Source organism: Clupea harengus, chromosome 19 (genome assembly GCF_900700415.2).
Source record: "Clupea harengus chromosome 19, Ch_v2.0.2, whole genome shotgun sequence".
Lineage (NCBI taxonomy): Eukaryota > Metazoa > Chordata > Actinopteri > Clupeiformes > Clupeidae > Clupea > Clupea harengus.
In genome coordinates, this window is record NC_045170.1 from 2920626 (window position 1) to 2938934 (window position 18309).

Consider the following 18309-nt stretch of genomic DNA (forward strand, 5'->3'; position numbering starts at 1 on the left):
AGAACGGGCGCGAGGGCGAGTCAGTGTCCAGCCCGGCGGCGGGGGAGAGCGGGGGGGTCAAGGCCCGCGGCGGCCTCACCCCCTCCTCCTCCTCCTACGAGCCCAGCCCCGGGTACAGCGCCCCCAAGTCGGACAAGAGCCTGCCGTTCCTGGACGAGGATGTGGACGCGGAGTTCAACCAGGAGAGGAAGAGCGAGGGCAAGACCCCGTCGCTGTCGGCCCGCGACCTCGCCGAGGAGCGCTTCGGCAAGTGGGACGACTCCGAGTACCCCTCGACCAATAAGGAGCCTCCGGAGGACGTGGAGGAGGACCTGCTGCACATGGAGGAGGAGCTGTACCACAGCCGCAAGCAGGCGGCGCGCAAGGAGGAGCGCAGCGCCAAGAAGAAGGAGAAGAAGAAGAACCGGGTGAGCCCGTCCTCGCCCACGGCGCCCCCTAGAGGGGTGGAGGCCCGGACGCGCCCGCTTTTCCCCGTGGGAAAGGACGAACCCTCTCCACCGCCCCGAACGGCGGGAAAGAGGGACGAGGATTTTAACTTTACCATCAAATCCTACCAGGACGATGGAGAGGGGTAGGTCTCTAGAATAGATGATTTAAAGATGGTTTTACTGCCAAATATCCCTAATTAGATAGATTACTGTTTATTAATCTCAGACATCATAGATGTCTGTTGCTGTCTCTGTCTCTGTCTTTCTTTGACGCTGTCTCACACACACCACCCCTGTGTCCATCTCTGTCTTTCTTTGACGCTGTCTCACACACACCACCCCTGTGTCCATCTCTGTCTTTCTTTGACGCCGTCTCACACACCAACCCTGTGTCCATCTCTGTCTTTCTTTGACGCTCTCTCACACACACCACCCCTGTGTCCATGTCTGTCTTTCTTTGACGCTGTCTCACACACACCACCCCTGTGTCCATCTCTGTCTTTCTTTGACGCTGTCTCACACACACCAACCCTGTGTCCATCTCTGTCTTTCTTTGACGCTCTCTCACACACACCACCCCTGTGTCCATCTCTGTCTTTCTTTGACGCTCTCTCACACACACCACCCCTGTGTCCATCTCTGTCTTTCCTTGACGCTCTCTCACACACACCACCCCTGTGTCCTCCTCTCCTCCTGTCAGCAGTGGTGCCTCGGGTTCCATGGCCAAAGAGCGGCGCTTGTCTCGTGACCTGGTCCACCCCAGTAAGAGGGACCAGGAGTTCCGTTCCATCTTCCAGCACATTCAGGCGGCGCAGCTGCGCAGGAGCCCCTCGGAGCTGTACGCCCAGCACATAGTCACCATCGTACATCACATCAAAGGTACACACACACACACACACACACACACACACACACACACCTGCGCAGGAGCCCCTCGGAGCTGTACGCCCAGCACATAGTCACCATCGTACATCACATCAAAGGTACACACACACACACACACACGCGCATGCACACACACACACACGCAGGAGCCCCTCGGAGCTGTACGCCCAGCACATAGTCACCATCGTACATCACATCAAAGGTACACACACGCATGAACACACTTGCATGCACACACACACACACACAGACACACAGACACACAGACACACACTTGCATACACACACACACACTTGCATACACACACACACACACTCCTGTAGCTGTAGTGCTGAAGAATCACACTCAATGCCTCCATGCAATCAGCCTTTAAATTCATTCTGATGGGTGTAGTATGGGAAGTAAAATGAACATGGCCTGTTGCTCATACATAACCAGAGCCTTATATCTAAATTCCTAGTCATAGTACTTATGTACCAGTTGATCCCTATGCAGCTGGACATATGTTATTATATTTACATACCAGGTGGCCATTACTGTACACCAAAGTGCCTGTATTTAATGTATGCTGTGGAGGTGTAAATGGAGCCATCTTGGCGCTTGTGTGTAAATAAGTGCTGTTTTCCCCCCCTCTGGATGATCATGTGTTAGTGTTCCAGGTCACCAGGTGCTGACACATGTTGCTCACCGGCCTCGAGCCACAACAACGGCTCTGTCAAGTGTTAGGATAAAAATAGTCTCCGTTCATGACCGCAACCTGACAGATGGTGTGAGAGGTGTGAGTTAGCATGTGGTGTAAGTTAGCATGTGGTGCAGAGATCCTCCGCCACACTGACCTGCACCAGGAGTCCTCCCTGGACTTCACTTCATTCGGTCTCTGTGCAGGAGGACTTCATGTGGTCGATAGGTCTATTGATTGATTGATTTGATTGGTTGCTATGGGTGACTGGTTGCTATGGGTGATTTGATGGCACTGGCGTGTCTCCCTGCAGCTCAACACTTCCGCTCCTCTGGAATGACACTAAATGAGCGCTTTGCCATGTACCAAAGACGGGCCACTGAGATGGACGTGTCGAAGCCAAAGAAAAGCCCTGAAATCCACAGGTGAGTAACACACACACACACTCTCACACACTCTTACACACACACACTCTTACACACACACACTCTTACACACACACACACACACACACACACACACACACACACACACACACTCTTACACACACGCACACACACACTCTCACACTCTCACACTCGCACACACTCGCACACACACACACTCTTACACACACACTCTTACACACACACTCACACTCACACACTCACACACTACACAAGACTACCACTGGACCACTATCACTGGACTTGGTTCAACTTCGCAAGCAGGACAACAAGGGCTCACATACTTTTGGTTTATGTTTAAATGATGAAGACTGTTCCATAAAAGTAATGTGAAGTTTCAGTTCACGTGTGTGTGTTTTTATTCCCCTCTTCCAGGAGAATTGATGTGTCTCCCAGTGCTTTTAAGAGGCACGCTCATCTGTTTGAGGATTTGGAGGAGAGCAGCTACAAGGTGACCCGACCGTTTTGACCTTTGACCCTTTTTGGGAAAAGAATAAACAACCAATCAATCCAAACAATCAAACAGAAAATAAAACAATCAGGAAAAAAAAAGAAAGAAAAAGAAAAAAAGTGAAAACCTGAGAAAAACAAACCAACCATATTGAGCTTGTGCTTTTCTGTTTAAAGGAGGTGCATAAATCTAATTCAGCCAATTCTGTGTGTTATTACTGAGCGGGTTAGACGGGTACATGCCCCAATGCAAAAAGGCTAATCACAAAAGCGGGAAGTGACTATTGATGCCCCAAAAAGTGCCCAAAAAAAAGCCTTTCACTGGACTACTAAGCCTTGCTAATAGTAAGTATTTCTCCTCGACGATCTGTTCTTTAAAGGAAAAAAAAAAAAAGAGAAATGTATGACGTTTTGTTCTTTGCCTAATTTAACTTGACCTAACTTTGTTGTGGGGAAAGCATTTTGGAGCATGCTGCTTCTCCCCTGTGTGTCCTGTAGGCTGTGGTGGGGGGGCGTTTAGACAGCTGGCGCGTAGATGTTGGGTTGGTTAAAAGTGTTAAACAGCCCTTGTGTTGGGACATTCACGCTGTTATAGTAGTTTTGCGCTGGTATAGGTGGTAATGCTTTTTTTTTTTTATCCTGTGTGTGGGTGCGTGTGTGTGTGTGTGTGTGGTTGGAAGAGTTATGTACTATGCTATACTCTCAGCTGAATTCATACTAGCCCACAGAAAACAGAAATGGCAACTCACGACAGTAGAATTACGGGAAATTCTGTGAAAATTAAGTGCAATGCAATGCAGAGCCATGCACTTAGCTGGTGGAGGAATATAGCACATGCGGTTGTCACTGAAGGCCCCTCTGTAGTTCCTTCATCCCACCACTAGATGGGGCAGTTTCACAATTAACCCACGAATGTCCTGTGCTGTCCTAATGCTCTAACCCACCTGCATCTAAATATCTCTGTATGTGTATACATGTGTGTGTGTTTCTAGCTGTGCTCCTGGTGTGCTTGGCTAACTAGACCTCCTCCATTGGTCTGTGTCCTCAGGAGGGTAAGAAGTACGAGGGGGGCGATCTGCGTCTGGACATTGAGAGGCGTAAAAAGTTCCCCCCTAAGGAGCGCGAGCCCAAGCGCGACGGGGCCAAGGGCTCCGGGGGGTCTCGAGGCCCCAGCCGGGAGCGCTCCGCTGAAAAGTCCTCCAAACACCACAAAAAGTCCAAGTATGTCTATACACACACACACACACACACACACACACTCAGATTGAAATATGTTGCCTTTGCTGTATTTTAATGCCTGCACAAACACACACACACTCAGATTTAAATGTGTTCCCTTTGCTGCATTTTAATGCCTGCGCACACACACACACACACACACACACACACACACACACACACACACACACCCTGTCTGTTCATTGTGCGCACACATCTGACATTTCTTGTTATCACTCCACTTCATAATTTGTACAACACAAAGAAGGTATTAGAATTGACTAGAAATAATTATTACCATTTATTCTTTTTCTCCTAACAGGATTAAAATAATGTTGGATCATTCAGTTCAGAATTATATTACCCGAAATACAACCAGTTAATTCTTCTTGGAAATGGAAAAAGGGGAATTTTTGATTTCCTTTCTGAAATGAGCCAAAGTAATTTTTTGACGGTTCTCACAATTATCCCAGCTATGTACGTGACTGTCTAACCATCCAGTTATTCCATCCAGAATTTTTACCCAGAATGTTGTTGTTGCCATGCTCTAAACACTCACACCTGTATTCTACCTTTGCAGGAAAAGCAAGAAAAAGCGAGAGAGGTCTCCCTCCTCGTCCTCCTCCTCTTCCTCCCCCTCCCCCTCATACAAGGGAAAGGAGTACATGGGGGGGGAAGAGATGGAGCATATGGAGGAGGGCGGTTACGGCAAGCCCCGCATGGGGGGCCCCCGAGATTACCCCCCTATGGACCGGGGTCCCCGCGATTACGAGGGCCACGGCGACAGGGGCCGCGGGGGCTACGGACGGGGCCGAGGGGGGTACGACGGCGGCGGCGGCGGCGCCCGTGGGGGGTACGACGGCGGACGTGGGGGATTTGTGAGTACCTCTTAAAGCACACGCCTCTGTGACGTCACAGTCTAATTCCTTCCTATGCTGAATGAGGGGCTGTGGGGTTACTAGAGGTCATAGTTCTACACGGGGATCGAAGGCGTCTGCCCACTGCACTGCAGGGACTTGTGAGACTTTCAAGGAACAAACTTTTTTTTTTAGGAACAGCCCACGGCTCCTCCTTTTGTGTTTGGCATTTGCACCACGGTGCAGCAACCACCGGACCTACCAAGTTTACATGGCCTAATAATAATTTTGCCACAACATCAATTCCACTACGTTTCGTTTTAAAAATGGCGCTTGTTGTCCTCCATTCAGTAGCCATTACTGCTGCACGCCCCCCGCCCAGCAGCCCCAGGCCTGCACAGAAGTACCGCCCCCCAAACTAAGCACTTCTGTCTCCCCCGACAACCACCCTGAAAGGGCAACTGCAGGGGGCGGTTCCTGCAGTGGAAACACACACATCGGTGCGGGTCGCCCCCTTAAAGGGCCTATAGTTCCTGCAGTGGAAACACACACATCGGTGCGGGTCGCCCTTAAAGGGCCCACTAGCTCCTGCAGTGGAAACACACACATAAACAGTGGCACGGTGGCTCAGGTGCTTGCACTGCCGCCTCACAGCAAGAAGGTCATGGGTTCGATTCCCACATGGGGCGCTGTTGGCTCTGGGGGGCAGGTCCTCCCCAGACCTTCAGTGCTCAGGTGGGCTATCTCTCTAGTTCCTGCAGTGGAAACACACACATCGGTGCGGGTCGCCCTTAAAGGACCCTCTAGTTCCTGCAGTGGAAACACACACATCGGTGCGGGTCGCCCTTAAAGGACCCTCTAGTTCCTGCAGTGGAAACACACACATCGGTGCAGGTCGCCCCCTTAAAGGGCCTATAGGGAAACACACACATCGGTGCGGGTCGCCCCCTTAAAGGGCCCACTAGTTCCTGCAGTGGAAACACACACATCGGTGCGGGTCGCCCCCTTAAAGGGCCTATAGGGAAACACACACATCGGTGCGGGTCGCCCCCTTAAAGGGCCTATAGGGAAACACACACATCGGTGCGGGTCGCCCCCTTAAAGGGCCTATAGGGAAACACACACATCGGTGCGGGTCGCCCCCTTAAAGGGCCCACTAGTTCCTGCAGTGGAAACACACACATCGGTGCGGGTCGCCCTTAAAGGGCCCACTAGTTCCTGCAGTGGGCAGACGCCTTTAGGGATGTGTATTAATACGGGTTCATCTCTGGTTATGCTACTTCATCTCTTCCCACTGTCGCTGTGTCTTGACCCCGAGTCTTGATGATAGGCATAGAACAATTAATGGCGATAGGCCGCTTAAACAGCACAGTTCAGGTACTTGGTTTATTAAAGACCTCATGACTGAAGGGGTGCCCATAAACATTGTCTGCTTGTCCTGTGTTGAAAATCTACTGTTTGATTGACAGCAACCAAGGATAAGAGGCAGAGGATGGGGAAGAGGTAATTACCCTGGCAACAGTAACAATGGGAACCCCCAGCAAATGGGGGCGCCAGTGCGGCCGCCTGAGGAGGAGTGGGACCCGGAGTACACCCCTAAGAGCAGGAAGTACTACCTGGTGAGTGGGCGACCTGTAACATCCCTTCAGAGGTCGTACTGGAGGTCACTAACTGACGTGGGAAACCCATAATATCCCTACAGAGGTCGTACTGAAGGTCACTAACTGATGTGGGGAAACCCATAACATCCCTTCAGAGGGCATACTTTAGGCTCCTTACTGACGTGGGAAACCCATAACATCCCTTCAGAGGTCGTACTGGAGGTCACTTACATACTTTAGGCTCCTTACTGATGTGGGAAACCCATAATATCCATATAGGGGGCGGCAGTGGTACAGGAGGTAAAGAAGTCGTTTAGTAATCAGAAGGTTGCTAGTTCGATTCCCTGTCGAAGTGTCCTTGAGCTAGGCACTGAACCCCTAATTGCTCCTGATGTGCAGTGTGCCATCAGTGTAACTGTAAAATGTGTATTCATTGTAAGTCGCTTTGGATAAAAGCGTTTGCTAAATGACTAAATGTAAATGAAAAAAAAAAATGACTAAATAATATCCCTTTAGAAAGAAAGAAAGAAAGAGGGAGAAATATGTCATGATTTTGATAAAAGTAGATTTGCATAGTGGGACTTTCCCTTCGTGAGCCTGGGTCTCTTCCTCTCTTTCTTTCCCTCTCGCTCTCTCTCTTCCCCCTCTTCTCTCAATTAACTCTCCTCTTTCTGTCTTTCTGATGTTTTGCTTTGTTGCCAGAAATGAACTGTTTAAATGAACTGTTTGATTGCGTCCCCTTTGTCTCAGCACGATGACCTCGATGGGGAGATTAATGAGTTAACTGTTTGATTGCGTCCCCTTTGTGTCTCAGCACGATGACCGCGACGGGGAGAATAAGTGGGTGGACATGCGAGGGCGTGGCCGCGGCGGGCCCTACCCCCGTGGGCGGGGCTTCGTGTTCCGTAAGGGGCCAGGCGGCGGCAGCCCGAAGTGGACCCATGACATGTTCCAGGGCTCGGAGGAAGGCGAGCTCGGGGACAGCAACGGGTCCGACGTCAACCACAAGGAAGAAGAGAAGGCCGGAGACGCTTCCATGTCAAAGATGTAGATCCACCACCGTTCCCCAGTCCCTTCTCTCTCTCTCTCTCTCTCTCTCTCTCTCTCTCTCTCTCTCTCTCTCTCTCCCCCCCCCCCCCCCCCTTCTTCTTCTGGAGTTTTCTGAGTTTTAAGATTGTTGTAATTTTCTTTGGTTTTTGTTGTTTTTTTTTTTATTTGACTTGTAAATGTCTAGCCATTGCAGCAGAAACACACTGGCCTGTGCTTCAGCCGGTGTCGTTCATGCGTCAGAATGTAACTGTCCAGTGGACCCTGGAGCCACTGGCGGTGGGGGCTTTTAAAGGAGGGATTATTATTATTATTATTATTGGTTTAAATTTAGAGCAAAAGACCTTACAACTTCATCGCCTTTTATCAGAGATATTTTTTTGTTGATATCGTTTAGATTCATGCAATACCTGGTATATTTGTTGTTGTTGTTTTTTTCTGCTCAGCAGTTTGAAATACTATGGATCATAACGGATGACTGCATTATGATACTGCTTGTGATTGACAAATAGTCATCAAAATATTTGATTATCATCAAAAGCAAACTCACTGTTTTTGTTTCCTAAATAGGCAGAGGAGTTAAATAATTTGTGCCTTAGAGATGACAACTACACATACTGTACGTATCACAGTTTCACATACGTACTCTTAGTAATGTATTTCTCAAACATTATTTTGATAGTTGTTTTTGTTTGTTTGTTTGTTTGTTTGTTTGTTTGTGAATGTGCTTCATGTGTGTCTCTGGGGGTGTGGTCAGTTAAGCCCCTGTTCTGGGACCAATGAGCTGCCAGCTCATTCCTGAAGCTCCGCCCCCTGTCAGTGTCACTCAAACAAACCCCCATTAAACTGTACAGGTTAATGTTCATTCTTAAGTATATCCATGCTGTTATGTGTCCATAATTGCATTTAATTGTTAATTTTTAGTCTGAGATATTTTCCAGCAGTGAAAATGACCTTAATATTGAATATAAGAACTCTTAGTGTGGAGTGACTGTGACCCCAAATAGTTTTTGATTTCTTCAAATGGAAGCCTGTGACTCCAGTGTTATTATTAATGCAAATAATATGCCCTCCAAGTGTACATAGTTTACTTCCAGAAAGCGACAACAAAACAATGATATAGATGCTTGTATAACAGTTATTGTGGCCTTCGTTTGAAAAGTGTTGAAAGTTAATAGTGGCCCTATACAGTTTGTCTCTTGTAGTTCAAAGAAATGAGTAAAAAAAAAAAAATGCCCGTATACCATACACACACACACACACACACACACACACACACACACACCCAAACTCAAGAGATGTAATGTGAAGGGGAAACTGGAATCTCTGTCCAGCGCTTCCTCAGAGTAAAACAGATATTGGTGTGTTATTGGGCTATTGGTCTGTGCTGGACTTGCTTTTCTGTGTTGGCTACTGATCTTGCTGTAGAACTGTGATCCACTATTTGTTTAACCCCTTTACATATCTATATCATTTCTAGCTATGTGAATAAAACCTGCTTCCACTGTGCTTCAAGGACGTCCTCCTAGTGATTTTTCAATAAATCCGTTTACGTAACACTTGGGTTTCATCATTTATCACTCTTGAGAGCAACTAGAGCCTCGCTGTGCCGCGCTGTGCCTCGCTGCGCTGTGCTCTTGGCCTCCTGTTTCTAGGAATGGCATTCTTTCAGTGAGGCACATCTGTCATCTGTTAGCCTTTGGCCCTGTGGATAGGCCAGGGGGCTCAACCTGACTTAACTGCTGCTCCGCGTGTGCACTTATGCAATGGGGTTGTGACCTACTACTACTACTACAGGACAACAAACCTCACCAGTCACATCATACAATGCCAACAGGCAACATGCAAGGAAACAGTCTACGTCCAATGTCACTAAATACACTGAATTGTCCGAATTGTCCGAAATATTTTAGCATGCACGTAGGAGTGCATAAAAAAACGGCTATTTCACAACAGTCCGATTCCAGAGGCATTTCCTGGTTGACAATGCTTTTCAGTGTTCGGGTCTAGATTGCCACAGAGCAAGTCCCTTAGAGGCCTGAGGACGTCTGGGGTGTTATTCTTGGACGAGGAGAGGCGGGAAGGTGCCGACAAGTTGAGGGGTGACCGGGGTTATATAGTTTTTCCCCCCCTCAAGATGTTGGTGAGGACTACAAAGTTGCTTTTGTTACAGAATAATGTAAACTCTGTACCTTAACTTGGCTGTGAATGTGAAATGGCATTTGGCACAAACAAGCTGTGAAGTTGAAGAATACAATTTAAGAAAATGAGAACAGAGGATTAGTATTAATGCAAGACCAGGGGGTCTGGTGATTGTGGTATTACATTTGTCAAATTTAAAAAGTGTTAAAGTGTCTTCACAACCACACCCAAATAACTGTACTGTAGAAACCAAATAAATCAAGGCTCAACATGTTAGCCTATGTTTGAGCCTACAACATTGCCAACCAGGAAGTATGAATTACTAAACATTACCACCTTCATTCTATTCAGTGGTTTTAGGAGGTCAAGAAATGTTGTAATTTTTCTAAAGACTTACAGTAATTTGGTTGTTGGATTTAAACTATGCATTGGGATCTCTAAGACCCCCGAGGGAGTAACTTAGTGAAAGAAAAACAAACACAAGCCAGACACATCCCCAAAAAATCATACAAGCTTTCACAAACAAACGTTTGATCCTTTTTTTCTGAAGGGTGGTGTTAAATGGAAAATGTATATTAACAAACGACCCAAATTGCGTATCACAGGACAGGCTCATGGCAAACTCCACCATCAAGTCAATGTTCAATCTGAGGTGGTCAGTGGTAGTGTACACGTCCGAGGGTGCCTGTGCCCGTGGCCAGTATGTCCGGCTGTCCGTTTCTCCAGATCTCTCTGACGATGCGTTCCCGCTCCTCCAATCGTCTCGCTTTCTCGAGCTCCTCAACTGAGGCAAAGACGTTAACACTCCGTAAGGTGCCATTGGACTGGCTGAGATCGCTCGTGGGCGCTACCGTCACTCGAGGAATCTCCGCCTCTTCGTCGTCTTTCCCCTGGCTGGTCTCATCATCCCCGTCGTCGTCCTCATCCTCGTCTTCCTCGCTCGATTCTCGCAGCTGCCGCATGTCAGGTGAGCGAGGAGCTTGTTTAGCGCGCGGCCGCCGGCACGCGAGGCCCAGCACGAGCAAGCAGAGGGCCATGAGCAGGCCGGAACACACCCCCAGCATGAAGTACAGAGCAAAGCTCTCCAGGTTGTCTGAAATGGAAGAAAAAATAAACAGAGAAAGAAATTACTTTAAAATGATCTGACAGGACACATATTTGTTTGTCTTAAACAATGGTGTTCATACATGAGCAAATGGCCCAGTTCCCGGACACCTAGATGTAGCTGAATGAATGTATACTTTGACTACATAATATAATGTATGGTTTGAACTTTAAGACTAGAGTACATTGGTTAAGATTTAAACCAAACAAAAAACATTTTACACTTGTTTAATGTGAGTGACTGTTTTTTTTTTTTTTGACAGTGTGTGTGTGGAGATGAAAAACGAAAATCTGCCAGTTACATTCCAAACCTACACACTTGGGGAAGAAAAAACAGCGGGACCTTTTTTTGAGGACACTTTCATAGACCTGAGGTGTAAAGCCAAGTCAAACAGAACAGTTAAGTCCCAGGAATGATTTGCTGCTCACTCGACTGGCTGTTGATCCTCCTGCTGCAGATTTCAGGCAGGAAATTCTAATTTGGGCCTGAATTTGCGCTCGAGCCTTAGCTGCCCACAATGTCTCTGCTTTCCAACCAACCCCTCAACCCATGAAACCACTGAAAACTTTTTTCTCCCCCTTTTTCCTTAAAAGCACAAAATGTGAAACCCCCGAAAATGTAAATGCATTTACCTTTGAGGTGGGCATATGTTGCCATGCTGTTGCTCAATAGCTCCATTTCAGCTTCTGTGGCGTTCATTTTAGACTTCAGTCCCTCAACTTCTCAGGGTGTCTGCACTGCCATAGTGATGTGTTCTATATGTGTCCTTCTTACCGTCTTTGAAGAAAAAAGGGGGAATATTTATTAGTACAAAATGTTGTGTGCTGTAGCATATTTACAATCAGGTCAGAATATTTTCAAGCTTTCAAGTTAGTAATGTTCAAATATGCCAGGAAGATATTCTTTGCCTTTTTCTCTTTTACACACTCACAAAACCCACTCTTTCTCTCTTGTGTCCCCTCTCTCCCTCCCGTGTACACATGAGAGAGAGAGAATGAGAAAGAAAGAGAGAGAGAGAATGAGAAAGAGAGAGAGAATGAGAGAGAGAGAGAGATTGAGAAAGAGAGAGAGAGAATGAGAAAGAAAGAGAGAAAGAGAATGAGAAAGAGAGAGAGATATATTATGTTATCTGCACTGGTGTATGGTAGAGGCATATTGAGACCTGGCCATCAGTGAACAATGGAGCGAGGTTGGTTGGATCTTGATGGCAGGATCTTTAATCTCACTTCTACAGCAAACAAGAAAATGTCCGCACAAGTAGCAGTGTTCTTCTGCATAGTGTGTGAAACAGGGTGGTTCTTTTGCATAGTGTGTGAAACAGGGTGGTTCTTTTGCATAGTGTGTGAAACAGGGTGGTTCTTCTGCATAGTGTGTGAAACGGTGGTTATTTTGCATAGTGTGTGAAAAAGGGTGGTTCTTTTGCATAGTGTGTGAAACAGGGTGGTTCATTTGCATAGTGTGTGAAACAGGGTGGTTCTTTTGCATAGTGTGTGAAACAGGGTGGTTCTTTTGCATAGTGTGTGAAACAGGGTGGTTATTTTGCATAGTGTGTGAAACAGGGTGGTTATTTTGCATAGTGTGTGAAACAGGGTGGTTATTTTGCATAGTGTGTGAAACAGGGTGGTTATTTTGCATAGTGTGTGAAACAGGGTGGTTATTTTGCATAGTGTGTGAAACAGGGTGGTTCTTTTGCATAGTGTGTGAAACAGGGTGGTTCTTTCTTTCAAGTTCATTTCAAGCCAAGCCAATACTACTTAGTCAGTGTTGCTGTTTACGCATGATGTAAGTAGGAGGAAGATTAAGGAAGGTCCCACAACACAGCAATGTTGTGCACAACATGTATACATTAACTGTAGTACTGTAGTACTGTGTCACAGTATTGTCAAGAGAAGGTAAGAGACGCCATACCAGTAGTTATCAGAACCTTTGAATACACCTTGTGGCATCTCAAGGTGGTAATGTTATTTATAACCATCTTATTTTCACATGAGGACTTCAGGCTCAGATGTTCTTTCTCTCTCTCTCTCTCTCTCTCTCTCTCTCTCTCTCTCATCTCTCTCTCTCTCTCTCTCTCTCATCTTTCCCTCTCAGCCTTTCTCATGTGCAGTGTTGTTTATGATGCAGTGACCCTTTTCCCCCTCTGAATTTTCCCAGTGCCCCAGGGCTCCATGTTTCCCACAGGAAGTCCCGCATGTCAGCTTTCACATGCCTGCTTCCTCTCCCCCGGTCCTCCCTCTGCACAGAGACCCCACCGCCACACTCACTCTCCCCTGATCCTCCCTCTGCACAGAGACCCCACGGCCAAACACACCCTCCCTCTGCACAGAGACCCCACCACCACACTCTCCCCCGGTCCTCCCTCTGCACAGAGACCCCACCGCCACACACACTCTCCCCCGGTCCTCCCTCTGCACAGAGACCCCACGGCCACACACACCCTCCCTCTGCACAGAGACCCCACGGCCACACACACCCTCCCTCTGCACAGAGACCCCACCGCCACACTCACTCTCCCCGGGTCCTCCCTCTGCACAGAGACCCCACCGCCACACACACTCACTCTCCCCCGGTCCTCCCTCTGCACAGAGACCCCACCACCACACACACTCACTCTCCCCCGGTCCTCCCTCTGCACAGAGACCCCACGGCCACACACACTCGCTCTCCCCCGGTCCTCCCTCTGCACAGAGACCCCACGGCCACACACACTCGCTGCTGAGAAGCTGGCAGGGGTCCAACACATGTCACTCTCTCGAAGGAGGAGAGAGGAGAGCAATGGGAGAGAGAGAGAGGAGAGAGAGATAGGAGAGAGAGAGAGAGAGGAGAGAGCGAACCAGAGAGAGAGAGAGAGAGGAGAGAGAGAACCAGAGAGAGAGAGGAGAGAGAGAACCAGAGAGAGAGAGAGAAAGGAGGGAGAGAGAACCAGAGAGAGAGAGAGGAGAGAGCAATGGGAGAGAGAGAGAGAGAGAGGGAGAGTGAGAGGGAGAGAGAGAGAGAGAGAGAGAGAGGGAGAGAGAGAGAGAGAGGGAGAGAGAGAGGGAGAGAGACAGAGAGAGAGTGAGAGAGAGAGGAGAGAGCAATGGGAGAGAGCGTACCAGAGAGAGAGAGAGAAAGGAGAGAGAGAGAACCAGAGAGAGAGAGGAGAGAGCAATGGGAGAGAGAGAGAGAGAGAGAACCAGAGAGAGAGAGAGAACCAGAGAGAGAGAGAGAGAGGAGAGAGAGAACCAGAGAGAGAGAGAGAGAGAACCAGAGAGAGAGAGAGAAAGGAGGGAGAGAGCGTACCAGAGAGAGAGAGAGAGAGAGAGAGAGGAGAGAGAAAAGGAAAAACAGCTCCAGGAAGAACGTTCCATGTGGTTCTCTGTTCTCCACACTCAGATTTCTGCTCAGTCTTACGCAACGTGATGATTGATGCATGTGCAGATGATTAAAGGCATGCCGATACCCAGACGTGACCTTACGGTGACTCTCCGGGCCAGAAAGGACGAAAGCTGTCTAAACAGCCGTGACGTCAGCCGCCTCGGCTGCTCCTGCTCTATGATAACTGCTATCTGACATCCGAAACATTGACTCCTTCCCTCAGTTCAAATCCTCTCTCAAAACCCACCTTTTCAGGATTGCATTCTCACTGTAGTTGCCATGCTGTTTTTACTTGCACTTTTAATTTTAATTGTTTTGTTATTTGTTTGCTCCTGTTTTAAATTGTAAAGCGTCCTTGAGTGACATGAAAGGCGCTGTGAAATAAAATGTATTATTATTATTATTATTATTAATGACCGTTTGGGCTGCCTGCGCAGAGATTAAAGTGGAACGGGTCGTCTGCTTCCCTTGGCTTCTTAGGAGCACATAATTACGCCTAGCTTTAATCTACTTCATCGAGACGCCGTTTTTCCTCCCCCACGCCGATCCCTATCTACCCAGAGCTCTGCCCGGCAGTAACAATTAACCCTGCCGTAGACGGCTGACACAAGTGAGGTGCTTTTCAGTGCAAGGCTAGTGATTCAAAATAAGGGTTTTAATCCACTGACGGTACAGAAGTGAGAAGCTGCCAAAGGTTCAGTGATGAGGTCTTGCGTCTCCATTCTTCTCCACTGGTCTCCATTCTTCTTCACGAGTCTTCATGTTTTCTGACATGTCTAAGCTATGATTAACAAAGTTACTGTTTCAATTTCAGGTTCACGGCCAAACCTTGATTCAGCCTGCCGCTGGCTGGCAAAACTGAGCTAACTGTGGAGGAAAAAAAGAAAAGAAAAAAATCCCTCATGGCATCTGAAGAGAAAGGTTCCTCTATCTCATATTCGAATGAATACATAAGTAAATGTGTAACATAATGTTGATGGAGTGAAGAGTACAGCCTTGGGATATTTCAGCAGTCTCTGCACTGCTTTGCAGGCTGCCATCTCAGGCTGCCATCTCAGGCTGCCTTCTCAGGCTGCCTTCTCAGGCTGCCTCGCTGTGAGGTGTCTGACTACTGACTCCCAGAGCCACACATCCAGCACCAACCTCAATCTCAGGCTGCCATCTCAGGCTGCCTTCTCAGGCTGCCTTCTCAGGCTGCCTCGCTGTGAGGTGTCTGTCTACTGACTCCCAGAGCCACACATCCAGCACCAACCTCAATCTCAGGCTGCCATCTCAGGCTGCCTTCTCAGGCTGCCTTCTCAGGCTGCCTCGCTGTGAGGTGTCTGTCTACTGACTCCCAGAGCCACACATCCAGCACCAACCAGTTCCAAATGGCCAGTTACTCTTCACCGACGCCATATCTTCAGCCAGAGATTCTTTGGCAGAATAGGATATTCAGATTTTTCACAAGCATTTTTGTGGACTCCCTGTACTTTTCACTGTGACAAAAAAAGCTGCTTGGAGATGACAAGGGGACGTGTGGATTTGGATCAGGCAGTGGCCCTTAATACAGAGAGTGAATCTGTTGGTTTTGACTAAATTCTTTGGGCGTTTTTATAGTTGTTTTTATTCTTTCTTTCTTCTTTTTTTTTTTTTTTTTACAATTAGTTACCCTATGCTCCCACTGGGATTTTAAGTCTATTTTAAAAATAAATATGAGGTCTTGGCCACTGCTCCCCTTGTCAGTCTGAGCAAGTGGACACATAAAAACCCAGTTGTCCAAATAAAAGTCATAAAAAGGCAACAAACCCCTTTAACACCCACATGCCCACACAACAAACACATTCCAGATTTGCCATGACAGGACGGACCAAGAAGCCCATAAACATGTGTCACAGCCAGACAGGGGAGTGTGTGTAGACACATAGCCACAACAACGTCTGAAAATATCTTTTCTTCTTTAAATAAAGAAGGAAACAGCATACCAGTGGGGGGAACCGATTCGTAAATGCAAAGGCAAACATCTTTTACACAAACCACTTCCGAGCGGGCCAAGCAGTTCCCAGAACCAGTAGCGGGGCTCGGGTCCACGCGGGCCGGTAGGAAGAGAGACCTTTCACAGCCAGCTGAACAGATGTTCCCACTCCACATATCAAACTCATTAGACCATATCAGTTTGTGACAATGACAGTTCTTCACTGTCATATACTGTACGTACAGCAAAAGCAAGTTAAAGCAAGAGTAAATATATACTTCACAGAATAAAATAATAAACAAATGATATATATACACACACATATAAAAAGGATGCCAAGATGCCAACCCAAACCAAGCCCTAGTCAATGCCACACCACACCTCCCTCAAAGTGGAGACAGCAGAGGCGGAGAGTCTATATTTCACAGAGATGCTCTACTTCTGTAAGTGATCCTCTGAAGATCAGTAAAATCAGATGCTCTACTTCTCTGTGATCCTCTGAAGATCAGTAAAATCAGAGATGCTCTAAAGATCAGTATAATCAGAGATGCTCTACTTCTGTAAATGAGCCTTTGAAGATCAGTATAATCAGAGATGCTCTACTTCTCTCCGTGATCCTCTGAAGATCAGTATAATCAGGAGGGTCAGTGCGCTGGGTAGTCTAACCCTCCCGGATAGGAGCGCTCCGTGGAACAGTCGCCCAGTGTCTTTATTTTGGGAGCCTGAGCCACACCTGAATGACTGCTTAATCAAACCCAGAGAACAATTCCAAAACACACACATAGTACAACCACATACCAACATGACACATCTGTTGTCTAATGTCACTCACCTTAATTCACCTCCGTCATCTCTCCACAGACCAGTGACTTTAAATAGAAGCCTCTGAATTTGCCCCAGGCGCTCTGTAGACTCTATAAACATCAGCCGGGGGGGGGGGGTAAACGGAGAGTAGGTGTAGTTTTCCAGGAGCAGTTTGTGCCGTCAGCGGTGTTCTCTCTGTGAGGTCGAGGGGAGGATGGAAAGGGAGTCGAGCGAGTCGAGTCGAGGTGCTCGAGCCGAGGCGAGGAGGTGCTCGAGTCGAGCCGAGGAGGTGCTTGTCTTCTCTTCTGGACGGGGATGTGGAGTGGGAGAGAAGCAGTGCACTCCTTACACATGCCCCCTTCTGCCCCTGCTCCTGGGAGGCCTGGGATACAATACAAGCCCTCTGTGCTCACACACTCACACACACACACACACACACACACACACACACACACGCGCGCAGGAGGAGCGGCCAGGGAGGGCCGAGTCAGGGAAGAGGGGGAGTGTTTCCTGGAGTGAGAGAGAGAAAGCAGGAGAGAGAGGGAGTAGGAGAGAGAGAGAGAGAGAGGGAGTAGGAGAGAGAGGGAGTAGGAGAGAGAGAGAGCAAGAGCGCATGAGAGAGAGAGACAGAAAGGGAGAGAGAGAGAGAAAGAAATGGAGAGAACTGTATGGAGAAGGAGGGAGACAGAGTAGGAAGAAAGGGAGAGAAAGATAGACAGAGAGAGTGAGGGAGTGAAAGAGAGTGGGCATGAGCTAGAGAGATGGAAAGGAAGAGAGCGGGAGGAAGAGATGGAAAGAGAGAGAAGGAGAGAGGGAGGGAGAGAACGCATGAGGAGGGAGGGAGAGAGGGTGGGAGAGATGGAAAGAGAGAAAGAAAGAGAGAGGGAGAGAGAGAGCGCATGAGGAGGGAGGTACAAGCAGTTGGTATTACTCAAGAGAACACAAACCCAGACACTTGTGTCATGTTTAACTGCCGGTGATTTAACCCACGAGTCTCACCACTGTAAACAAGCAGCCACACCAGATCCCACACAGCCTAGGAAGGGTCTGAGCCGAGGCAACCACACCAGATCCCACACAGCCTAGGAAGGGTCTGTGCCGAGGCAACCACACCAGATCCCACACAGCCTAAGAAGGGTCTGAGCCGAGGCAGCCACACCAGATCCCACACAGCCTAAGAAGGGTCTGTGCGGAGTGCTGCTCATCTGATCAGAGAGATGGATCCAGGCGTGGCCATGGTAACTAAGATCATAACCCCCCTCCAACCTCGCCCCCCTTGCTTTGTCAAGCTCAGTGGTGCCAATGAAAGGTCTGTTCAGCGTTAAGTCAAGAGGG

The 18309-nt window shown here is 48.1% G+C and overlaps 2 protein-coding genes across 6 annotated transcripts in view; one reads left to right on the forward strand and one right to left on the reverse strand.

The window, feature by feature from the left end:
• thrap3b (thyroid hormone receptor associated protein 3b) overlaps window positions 1-9169 on the forward strand; it is a 21001-nt gene extending 11832 nt beyond the window's left edge. For 3 of the 5 annotated variants that reach the window (XM_031585903.2, XM_012816410.3, XM_031585902.2), the window contains exons 4-11: window positions 1-571; window positions 1129-1307; window positions 2307-2418; window positions 2815-2890; window positions 3938-4110; window positions 4688-4985; window positions 6434-6583; window positions 7380-9169. The exon at window positions 1-571 is cut by the window's left edge and continues 38 nt beyond it. In XM_031585903.2, the coding sequence (XP_031441763.1) occupies window positions 1-571; window positions 1129-1307; window positions 2307-2418; window positions 2815-2890; window positions 3938-4110; window positions 4688-4985; window positions 6434-6583; window positions 7380-7616 (1796 nt within the window). In that variant the 3' untranslated portion in view covers window positions 7617-9169. The remainder of the gene's footprint in view (window positions 572-1128; window positions 1308-2306; window positions 2419-2814; window positions 2891-3937; window positions 4111-4687; window positions 4986-6433; window positions 6584-7379) is intronic. The other 2 variants (XM_012816411.3, XM_031585904.2) reach the window with 2 other exon arrangements.
• Window positions 9170-9373: 204 nt separating this feature from the next.
• eva1bb (eva-1 homolog Bb (C. elegans)) lies at window positions 9374-17440 on the reverse strand. The gene is made up of 3 exons (XM_012816403.3): window positions 17003-17440; window positions 11492-11636; window positions 9374-10847 (listed from the first exon to the last, which is right to left on the reverse strand). The coding sequence occupies exons 2-3, from the start codon at window positions 11556-11558 to the stop codon at window positions 10411-10413; spliced, it is 504 nt and encodes a 167-aa protein (XP_012671857.2). The 5' UTR covers window positions 11559-11636; window positions 17003-17440; the 3' UTR covers window positions 9374-10410.
• Window positions 17441-18309: the final 869 nt, after the last annotated feature.

Excerpts from the sequence above, each read along its gene's own strand:
- eva1bb (XM_012816403.3), bottom strand. The coding sequence starts at position 11,558 with ATGAACGCCACAGAAGCTGAAATGGAGCTATTGAGCAACAGCATGGCA. Across the intron at positions 10,848-11,491 it reads AACATATGCCCACCTCAAAG|ACAACCTGGAGAGCTTTGCT; the intron begins GTAAATGCATTT and ends CTTCCATTTCAG.